Source organism: Chrysoperla carnea, chromosome 4 (assembly GCF_905475395.1).
Source record: "Chrysoperla carnea chromosome 4, inChrCarn1.1, whole genome shotgun sequence".
Classification (NCBI taxonomy): domain Eukaryota; kingdom Metazoa; phylum Arthropoda; class Insecta; order Neuroptera; family Chrysopidae; genus Chrysoperla; species Chrysoperla carnea.
In genome coordinates, this window is record NC_058340.1 from 48,302,896 (window position 1) to 48,315,001 (window position 12,106).

At 27.7% G+C, this 12,106-nt stretch overlaps 1 protein-coding gene across 3 annotated transcripts in view; it reads right to left on the bottom strand.

Moving 5' to 3' along the window:
- Positions 1-8,715: 8,715 nt before the first annotated feature.
- The window catches only part of LOC123298557 (tyrosine-protein phosphatase 3), a 41,801-nt gene continuing 38,410 nt past the window's right edge, over positions 8,716-12,106 (bottom strand). For all 3 annotated transcript variants that reach the window (XM_044880594.1, XM_044880596.1, XM_044880595.1), the window contains 7 exons: positions 11,722-11,889; positions 11,331-11,570; positions 11,025-11,162; positions 10,414-10,542; positions 10,177-10,341; positions 9,374-9,610; positions 8,716-8,837 (listed from right to left, as the gene is read on the bottom strand). In XM_044880594.1, coding sequence (XP_044736529.1) covers positions 8,784-8,837; positions 9,374-9,610; positions 10,177-10,341; positions 10,414-10,542; positions 11,025-11,162; positions 11,331-11,570; positions 11,722-11,889 — 1,131 coding nt within the window. In that variant the 3' untranslated portion in view covers positions 8,716-8,783. The remainder of the gene's footprint in view (positions 8,838-9,373; positions 9,611-10,176; positions 10,342-10,413; positions 10,543-11,024; positions 11,163-11,330; positions 11,571-11,721; positions 11,890-12,106) is intronic.

Consider the following 12,106-nt stretch of genomic DNA (forward strand, 5'->3'; position numbering starts at 1 on the left):
GACATGTTTTGAAGAAAGCTATGAAAACATATCATCCATCTACCGTTTTTCCATAAGATGAATGTCAAATATGTACTTTTGAAGTCATTTATTTATTTAAATAATCAGGAACCCCCCCCCCCTAAAATTGGCAGAATTGATTTAGACTTAGAAAAACTTGATATAAACAAGAATCAAGTCTTTGATCCAAAATTGCCCTGGCGCTCATACATCCTTAATAATATAAATATTGTACGATTATTTCATTTCACACTATAGGCTTTTTTTTATTAGAATACATAAATGAGCAATCAAATTTATCTGTTGAAAGCATTTTAAAAAGTTTATATATATTTTTATGTATTATAGATAGAAGAACATTATATAAAACATAAACAAATCAATCGCCTCCAAACAGTTTTAAATTTAATCATAATAATGTCTGCTGTCTACAAGAATTGAAAAAAAAATTCAGAACACCGTCTACTAATAAATAATAATGAATTAGTGGTGTAGGTAATGTTCGAAAAATTTATTTATTAATCTGACCAAAATTTTAATAAAAACATTCGTAGCGCAGGAGCTGCGTTAGCTAAGTGAATTTCCTCAGAGATTTAAAAAAATAATACATTTTTCTTTTAACAGATCGGTGTAGATCTATTCATTTCATATGCACAGATAAGTCAATATAGGTAACCACAACGATCTGTTAACCAATCAAAATTGGTATCAAAAAAGAGATAATTGAATTATGAAAATAATGGTAAAGACTTGCCTGATAAAAGCCGTTCATGGAAAAAAATTGATTAAAATTAATTTTATTTAAAATAGCCATAAAGACTTTTCAATAGAAAAACTATGGTAGGAGTGTTTAAAAATCTATAATATTTCATAAAAAATATGCCTCATCTGGCAATCAGATGAGTGAAGATCGACCTTATACAGTCTTTTAGAGTAGACCAATAGTAATTTACTAGTACAAGATTTGTTGCGAATGAAAATAAAAAAGATTTCCATCGCTTCCCCCTCATAAACTTATCAATACACTAAATTTCTAATAAAATAATTGCACAAAATAGAAAAACAGACAAAGTTAACGAGTTAATAAAAAGCTTGTATTTGACCAACATTGTGTATGCTATTACAATTTTATTAGTGTTCTATTTTTATATTACAAAAATGTGGTACAATTTTGATTGATATGTACTTTAAATTCAATTAAATTTAAACATAAAACATTTTAGGCAGAAATGTAAATTACGCGAATAGTTTCACTAAGAAAATTTACTAAAAATATTATAGCTGGAGAAATTATAAATTATTCTAACGAAACTTAGGTTTATTAATTACTGCGATTCCGTTAATTATAACGACAAACTGCCGTTGCCGGGACTTGAGTCCACAACCTCATAGTCTACTAGACGTTGAACGACTAAGAAAGTTCGGTCATTTGGGTGCTATTATTGCACAGAAAATAGTACATAATTAGGGATATATATATAAATCTCTTATAAATTACATATAAAACCCTTATACATATATATGTTAAGTTTAGTTTAAAAATTGAAACGGCTAGAAATGAACGGCAAAACGAGGACACTAACGAAATTAAAAAACGATATAAGAAAGCGATCCGAAATCCTAATATTGCTTTTTGTAGCTAAAAATATACCATTTCAACAAAAAATTCGTGGAATATTCTTACGATCTAGTTTAACTTAAATAATGTCTCAATTTATTGATTAATATAATATTTAAAATATTTTTAAGTGTTTATTATCTATTGAAGACAGAACATTGAATTGTAATTATAGTTTCTCAAACTTTCATTTTCATATATTTAACAAAATTATTATTTTTGAATTATTAATTATGTTAGGTTTAAAGTTAAGTTATAATTATAAAAACACAAGTGAAATTTACAAAATATAAAAAAAAAAATAAACCGAAAAAATTTTCGGCTACGGAACCCTAAATTCGCATTTGAAACATAGCTAAGAGCATTCTCCATTATTACCTTTACCTTAATTACCTTTTTTCCAAATTGAGCCGCTTTGGAAGATCATCGACAATTTTTAGTTTTTCGGGTACTGATCCCTAAATTCTAAGAACACTGTCCATTAAATTACCTTTCAAACAAAACCAAAAAAATCAAAATCGGTTTATCCATTAAGGCGCTACGATGCCACAGACAGACACACACACACACACACACATGGCGGTCAAACTTATAACCCCCCTTTTTTTCATTCGGGGGTTAAAGAGGACGATTAACATATCTCCTCCTGATATTAATAAGACAAAATACATATTTTTTATACAAAAATTGACTTATACCCAGTTCAGTCCAGATTTGAATCCAGTCCAGAATAATAAGAGTTCTTAATAATTATTGTCTTTGGTAATACCTAATTTAATATTTTAAGCGTTTATCTGATGAATTTTGTTACATGTTGATTTTGTAACTTAAGAACATTTATTTGGAAGGGTGAACTATTTTTTAAAATACAGTTCATTTATACATTTAAACAGTATTTTACAATTTTCAATGGTTTCGTAATACCCCAATAGCCAGAGCAAAAAAAGTAGTTTCATAATGCAATTTACTGCAGAAATGATCCCTACCATTTTTGTTGTGCGATGCCCGGTTCACGAGATATTTGATAAAACATGTTTTCCAATATGGCGGCTGAAGCTCACGCCCCTGCGTCCCGCTAATTTGCATTTACACTCGGAGGATACCCATAAATATGTTCCAAGACGAAAAAAATTTCTGCAGTAAATTGCAGAAACAAAATACCCGGATATTGGCCTATAACACGTTTCTATCTATTAAAAGCCTGATGTAACCCAGGTTGAATTATCATAGTTCTGTTCGAAGTTATCGGTTGTCAAATGGCAATATGATTTTTCTAATAATTGTTTTACGGCAAATTTTTGTCTTGGCGTGAACTGTGTCCATTTATTATATGTGAAATATTTCGAAATTTATCGAATAAAGGCAAACGTTGCTCGTGTATCAAAACAAATGCTCGTGTATTTTAAATTAATATTTGTATAACTTTAACAAATTTTCAAGCAAAATAGTAAAACACTTTAATATTGCTTTCTATGTGTTTTTAGATTATACAAATTTAAATAGTCAGGGGGGGGGGTCAACTACAATAACAATGGTTAACAAACTACCTTAATTACTTACCTTATTATCCCTAATAGTTAATAAGTATAATTTTTATTTGTCGAAAAAATTTGGAAAATTGTTCGCGTTAAAATTTAAATAAATTGTAAGTTAAATGCTTTGAAAATAAAATGTATTAATTGATATCTTTGGCATGATTACTTTTTTATTACTTTGATGTAACGAAAGTCATTAATAATCCTTTACCAATAAAATTGATAAATTAAAATGTCTTTGATCTTAAGTGAACTTATTAAACTATTAAATGTTAGAATTAGATAGAATGCAAAAAAGTACATTATGTTATTATGATAAAAATCATTGAAATAATTTTACTTATTTCTCTAAACCTACACCTACAGTTGCGTTGTACAAAATTGAAACATATTTTTTATTAAAAACTGATAGTAGGGGAGACTCTAATATAGAACTAACTAAAAATTAAAAGTTTTATGCATTTTTTTTTTCAAGATACTAACTTAAGTTTTGCGAAATCGAGTATGTCCTGTATAAAACAAAACATCTGTTTTCTCTAACTCCAACCTCTATCTCAAACCTGTTGCTCCAGCATTTTTCCCGGTGTTTCGTGTTCCATATTGATTCTATATGTAACACACAATATCATTGTTGCTTCTAAAGCCTCTTTGATGTATAACATCCAGCAACATACATATATAATAAGCTACAGTAACGAAAGGTGCTTTTGACTTTTTAGGAATAATTTCCTAACAATAATAGACATTAGTTTACAAAATTATTTTATTCAATTTTCAATGACAAGTGAATACAGCCATTTCTCCCATCTTTCCCTGAGATAGAGAATTACTGATGAAATAAAAGTGATTTGTAAATCATCATGAGAATGAATATTCATGCAAACTACCAGTTTGTTAGTTTTGGCAAATATAATTCGATTATAATAAAAATTTATATAAATGTCTATGAATATACACAATGCATAGTTTACTTATATCAATTTTTAGAATTTTGTATATATTTTCGTATAATAATTTCTTTCATTTTTATTTATATTTAGATTATATTTAAGGATACTATTTTGTACAAATTTAGTAATCGTGCATAAATCAGAAGTGTATTCCTTGCTTACATTGATGAAGTCCTGTATTAGGTATTCTAGTCATTAATATTTTTTTTTCAAAAAAGATAAGCAATTTACGAAACATCTCTAAACAATTATTGAGCAATAACAATAATAGAAAATTTTTGTAATTTTGAATACAAATACCTCAGCCCAAAATACATTAAAAATATTTTTTTAAACAGATTTTAGAAAGCTAAAATTTACAACAAGATAAAAACAAAAAATCGAGAGGAACTATATCGAGACACCCGGTAGGAACTATATCCCCTTCGTACCTTGGTAAGGTATTAATTTTAGAAGTGAAATACTTGTTTGATTCTTTAAAGAAATAAATTTTATAGCTACTTTTATTTTTTCTGTATGAATTAATTTTAATATTAGTTTAAAAAAGACATACTTTTCATTTAGTAATTTCAAATATTACATTTTGTTATTTGGTAATCATGATGATCAAATAATAAATAGTCACTACACTCAAAAAAGTTGCTGCTTGACGAAGCCACATTGATAGTGTGTTGTTTCAGCACCAGGTGGCAGAAAGTGGAACTAAATTTAAATGACTAGTCTAGGTAAGTAGCTAAACGTTGTCGATTCAAGTTATTTGCATAGCTGTTTGATTGAGTGGTTGAACATCGTTCAGGCCGCTAGTTGAATGGCGCTTTTTAATAAAAAGGATAGGGTGTTAACTGAACGGCTAATTAAGCTAGTTGGCTGCGACATATACATAATGTGTACAGCTGCATTGTATATTTTATATGTTTATATTTTGATGGAGCAAGATTGAACCGAACAAGAATGGATAGTGTGAACAAGCCTAAAAGCTTATTGAACGAGGGCAGACACCATTAATAATAAAAATAGTCCAATGAATACATGCATGTTTTAAATTAATTTTCGTTTGAATTCTAATCAAAACCAATTTGTTCCGGTTATATAAATGAATTTAATATATACTAACATATACGTCATTTTTAAATAATTAAATCGTTAATCCCAATTAAAATTAATTAAGATCATAAATATATTAATCAAATAATTCATAAAAAAATTTTTTAAAGTCATCTTCGTAAAATATTTTATCGTAATTTTTTTTTTTTATTCGACGATTGAGTATTGACAAATTTTATTTATCTTTGTTAAAAACTTTGATTTTTAACAAAATTTTATTATACTACAAAATAAACTGAAGATCATTGAACGATGGCACCTTGTCCTAATCATAAAGCGTAAATATAACTTGAAAATTTCGATTTTGAAAGTCAGACCCATTACAATAACTTCCTATACTATACTGGGAAGTTACTAAAAAAGCCTCTGCCTGACGCTTACACAAAAACATTTTGATGACTTTTTACAATGTTAAACATTTTGATGACTTTTTACAATACCCGATGGCCATTAAGCCTCTTTAATGTCTTCGGCTATAGAAATCTGTAAATTCTTTGTATTTATTGCTTAAGTGATTTACTCCCAAACTTAGAATAAGTTTATTTATACTGTATGACTATTATTGAGTCAGATTTATAACTCTGGGTTACTTGAGTCATCTTTATACATGTACTAAATTTAAATTTTCAACATGTTGTTTCGAAGAAAATGGAAGCGACAGAATGACAGTGAAAAGGTAAACACTAGTGAACTTTAAAACGTTATATCTTGAAGTAAACGTAAATGATAATTACCAATCAAAACTGGAATTGTTTGAAGAAATTCCGACAAATCATACGAGTGTCGCTGGACTACAGGTTAGTCTAGCTTTTAAATCTTCCTGTATCATATCTAGTATTTATGGTATAACAAATTATAAAAAAAAAAATAAAATAAAAATAAATTTCAAAAAACTTAATAAATATATTTATGTTATGTTTATTATAATTTTTTTACAATAATAAATCATATTTTAAACTAAAGTATTTTATAATACATCTTATTTATTTTAATACAAGAATTTTGTTCAAAAACAAAGAAACGCAAAACTGGAATAAATAATTAATCTTTCTTTTTAATTCATTAAAAATCATAAAATTAGAGAGCTCTTTTTTATATACATATTTGTTCAGAACCGATTCAAAGTGGATATTGATCTCTGGTCTTTTTAATGGATCTATTTTCGAATTGTATTTTTATTGTTCAACATATAGATTAGGAGATTTTAACAGAAAAAATTCTAAGAGCTATAGCTATAACATTACATGTAAAATACGTGTACTGTTATAGTAATATCACTTAGAATGGTTCAACTTTTGCGTTGATTTTGACTTAGAGTTTAGTGTTACATTCGTATAACGTAATTCTTTATGAAATAACTAGCATCTTTTGTTAGAAACATTTTTCAATAAACTTTTCATAAATTTAATGGAAATCGAATACGAAAAACTAATTTTTTACAGTCCGTTTCTGGGTATTTATTAATTTTTTCGAAGGGCAAGCTGTTTTTTTGTGTAAACAACAGCTTTCTAATATAAATTTTTCATTACGTTTTATCAGTTACATGACCCTATTCTGAGTCACTACAATCGCATAATTCTCCGTTATGCAATATCTGTTTTTTCAGTTAAAATCATCCGATCTAAGCTTCGTTAAATAGTTAATAGGCAAGACGATAAATTGAGCAATGAGCCGGATCTATTTGTATTATTTTTTATTTAAAAAAATATGTGCAAAAACTTAACAAAGTGTTTTATATTATTGGTAACTATAAAATTGTCACTCTAATTATTATATTTGTATTTTTTGAGTTCCAAAAACTGTTAATACGTCAGTCTAAATCAATTTTTATTATAATTTTTACACAACATCCTTTTGTCAAAATTTTACCAATATTTACATTCAAGATTATTCACACTTTAAACTCGAAAAAATGCTGAGAAACTTTTTTAAATATACGACGTAATATCTAACATACTGAATCCCGCCTTGCAGTGATTAACCTTATATAAAATGGGCGCTCGGTTTACTAAGGACATAGTTGGCCCAAGCACCACTCAATGTGTTCAAAAACTATTAATGCACTTTTAACTTTTACTAATCAAAAACAGACACAAAATCTTTATCAACATCGATACTTACTGGTCCGAAAATGATTTGCTTTTGAAATTATACAAAAATCAAAATCAATGATCAAATATAGGCCAAAGAAAAATTTGTTTAAAAACATTATAAGTTTCAATCTGCATTTTACAGGAAAATTTAAGGCAGTATCAAAGCTGCGAAATTTGTGTTCTTACATTGTGCTAGCAATAGAAATTGTGAAGATTGTAAAATTTGATTTCAGTCTTAAATATTATGTTTCTGTCAACAATACCAGTTTTTATGTGTAAATTTTGTGCTAAGTAAAGCTATGAAGGCGACTTTTGCTATAAAAACGCTTTTATATATATTATAAAATTAATCACAAAAGTTCATAGCCAACTTTTGTGTCCACAACGGAAATGAACCTGTATTTGATTTGAACTTGAAAACCCTTGCGCAGAAATTATTTCGTAATATTACGTACTTGTCTGAAATACCAAGTTTTGATGTGTAAATTTTGTGCTTAATAAAGCTTTTAAGGCAACATTTTGCTATGGAACACACGTTTATATATATTATACAATCAATCACAAAACTTCTTAGCTACCCTTTGTGTTTATGACGGAGGCGGACAAATTTAAAACTTTTTTAAATGTTTTAAATAACTTCATCTTTAAAAATGAGTTCATTCAAATTCGACCATAAATATTTCCAGAGACAAAAAGAGATAAAGATGAAGGAATTTCTTTAAAATTTTACATCTCCTCTCTTCTTTAAAAAAACAACAACTTCTCTATTTAGGAGTGGGCTAAAGACTTTTGGGAGCCAATCTAAACTGTATTTAACAAAAGTTTGGTGTGACAGCACCGATCCGTATGTTTAAGATCTCGCAAAGCATGAATTCTGAGTTTTTGTTTGATTTTGATTAGTAATATAAAGATAAAAATTTAGAATAATACTTGATGAATTTTTCTTACCCTAAAGTGATATTTAATCAATGTATTTCAAATATCATAGAAAATGCAATGATGAAAATTAATTGTACGAAAAATTGTATATTTTTAATTCAAAAAAATATATAGTGACTAGTCTTTATTTTAATATCCCACAAAAAATTGATTTTTTTGAATTATATTAACGATCCTAATTTAAATTTATTTGTCACTGTTATCATTATCATCTTAGATATTTTGTGGAATGAACTTGGTCCCATAAATTTTATATATAATTTAATAAAATAATCTTTTTTTGACTCTAATATTATTTCTTTGGGGAAAAAATCGAACTATTCAATAACACTTGTATTCTTTTCTTAAATGAGCTATCTATTTTCTTAAAATGGTGGAAAAATCACTTTAATCAAGAAAAATAATAGCTCAAATATAATATGAATTTGTATAAAATATTTATCGGTAGTTTAATATATTTTTTATCCTATAAGAATTTATAATTTTCTAGAATACACAATAATAAATTATTATATATCATATTTATTAAATAATTTGTATCCATTTAAATGGAATCTAATGCACCACCGGTTAGTTTTGTTGCATATACATTAATCACCTGTAAAATAAAGAAAAATAATTATTATTTGGTAAATTTTGTGTTGGCTAAAACAAACCTATTTTAGAATTTATAAAAATAAAACTGAAACATAAACTGTTCTATATTTTATTAATTATTGTTGTTGCTTACTTTACTTTACTTTTAATCATGCATACGATATTTACATCATTCGATTATTTTTGATGTAATATGATACATACAGGCGTAAACTAAATATTGACAAATATCTTGTCTAGTAATCTTAATTAGAAGAGAATTGAAAAAAATATATAAAAGTAAGCAACAACTATAAGTAATAATAATAAATAAAGTGGATAAAAAATTAAAAAATTTATTGAGTTGAAAAAATTGCATTCGTGTTTAGAACTCGAATAGCCTAATTGGTAGGGCGCTTGACATGAATCCAAGAAGTCCTGGTTCGAGTGTATTTTTTTCAATTCTCTTTAATTGTTCTATATTTATACCGATTTTTTTGGTTGGTTGATCATGAACCCAAAACAACTTTTATATATTAGTTTAAAAGTCATATTTACCTTATAAATGTAAGCGTATTGATCTTTTGTTTGTACAGCTCCAGCTCGATCTCTTCTTATTCTATATACAATTTTTGGAACATCAATAACACGGGTTAATTCAAATTCACGCATCAAAATATCACATGTAATAATTGTACCAGTACGTCCAGTTCCTGGACTACAATGTACAACAATTGGTGTTGGTCCCATAATGGGCTCACCATTGCTTAAATAACCATTAGCAGATTCTTTAACCTAGAAAAATTACAAGTAAGTGATTTAATATTTTTAATTTTAGAATCAATTTTTTGGATTATATGATATTAGTTTTAATAGGTTTGTGCCCAAGCGTAGTTTTAGTGAGTCATTTCAGAAATTTTTCAGGTGTTAATCTATTCGATGATCTCGAAGCGGGAGTTCTGGAATCCATAAGTGCCAAAGATGTAGCGTTTGTTTCAAGTTCTGTCTCATCAGAAAACTGATTAAACGACATATAGAGTCCCCTCTCCCACTACCAATTGCGGATGATTTTATATAGACTAACTTTTTTTTGTTCTACTCTTTCCGGAATCAGTTTAAACTTGAGACAGGCAGACCCCGCTTTGAGAATGCGGTGCTGACTAACACCTATGAAATTATAAACTTTTCTGAAATGACCTATAAATAGACCTATAAACTTTTCACAAAATTCTAGCATGCAAGTATATTATTGTTTGCTCAATTAATTATTTGTTATAATGTGTTATTAACAAATTAGAAGTTTTTTGAAGTCAAAATGTAATTTTTTAGCCCATGTATAAAATCTACACCGAAACACTTACTTTATCATCATCATTTTCAGTAGCACTATTAGTATTTGTTTTTGTATAACTTCTTGCTTCAATTAAAAATGCTATTATTGAATCAACTTCGGATGGTACACCTCTTTCTGGCCAGCCTAAATACCATAAATGTGTTATTTCTCTCCAGGAATTTGATACCATATTCTGTAATATAAAAAAAAAATGAATAAATTCCAAGCAAATCATGAAATCAATTTTAAACGTTGAATATATTACCTTCAATTGTATACTATGGATAATAAATTTTTCCTTTACTTCACGTTTCTTTAAAGTGATTTGAAAATCACCAAATTGTCGATGACAGTCTAATACTTCAGATGGTGGTAAATAATCAAAACATTTTTCCTGTTAAAAAATAAATTTTTATACTTCGTGTTTATTTTCTTTCGATTAAATGCAATAATGGCATATTTTTAAATCGCATTTCCTCCGAAAGCTAACGATTTTTGAAAAAATAGTTTAGATGAAAAGTGTTTGTTTTCTTATGAGGATCAACTTTCTAATTTAGTGTTATTCTATCTCTTACGTGTAAAATCTAAATTTGCTATTAAAAAAACTAGAAGAAGAAGAACTAGATTCAATTTGATGTTAGAACATGATGCCCCCCATCAAACTTTGCAACTTTTATCAAAGTTATTTTTTGATTGGTTAACTGCAAAACGAGCTATGCAGATTAAAATGACCCACCCTGTGTATTGAGAAAGTCTCAAAATTGTAAACGTTAATTAAGGAAGCCCAAACTGGTTAATGATACACCGGGGTAAAATATACCTAAATGATTTGGATACGTTCATTTAACATTTTTGATAGAAAAACTGAATACTTACAACACCATTTTCGTATAAATCCGTAACTTGTATAACAAGTTTGCTTTGTTGTTCCCATATCATTCTCCAAAAATCGTCAATTGTATTTTCTAAAGGTGCCTGTGTTGCAATGTAAAATGCTTTTGAATTCTTTGGACCCTAAAAAAATACATTATTAAAAATTATTTTTGTAGGAACAAATTATATAAGATTGATTGAGTATTTTCAAATTAAATAATGGCAAGCCAATAGACATAAATACTACAGAAACACCTTCATTTGATTTGATAAGGTGGTTTCTGTTATTATTTAGTTAAATTTACTTACCCGAATAAAATTCGCATTTATATAATCACTATTGATATCACCTTCAATTTTGGTCAAATATACTCTGGTTTCAGGTAGTGGTATAACATTAGCATATCTATTTTTCGATTCACATCCCAGCGGTACCTCACTTGCTTGTGCAGTTATCACTGGTATATCTTCATATTCTTTAGCAATTCCTTCTTCATTATGAGCAAAATTTGCTAACTTCGAAAAATTCATAGGATGTGATATATTTTCCTGAAAAATATTTTTATGTTTTATTTATGTCTTTGTTATAAAAACAAAGCTTATAATAATTCAAGGAAATATCAGCTATAAGCTGTCTTTCCAGGTTTGGTAGTTAGAGATTAATTAGTTTAAAGGTTTTGAAAAATTTTCAAATACTTACAGTATCCTCAAAAGCTGGATTTCCATATGATCGTTTTGAAGCACGAATTGCTCCTTTTCTGCGTACACTATTATATACTGAAACGCTGTCCAAACTATATGCATCTAAACTAACCGGAGTACACCTCTGGCCATAATTAAAACGTTTCTGACGTTTTCTCATAATTATCTGTAATAATAAAGATCTATGATAAATACAGGAAATTTGTAGTAAGAAATAAAAATTCTGGCTAGCTAAATCCTTGATACAGCCCTATGTTTTATTTGAATACGTCTTTTCGCCCATCGCTAACTGACGATATTGTAGATCTCATACTTACCGACTTTTTTCACTAATGCACAAGGAAATGGCGTTAGTTCATGAACTTCTGTTCACGAAATGACCC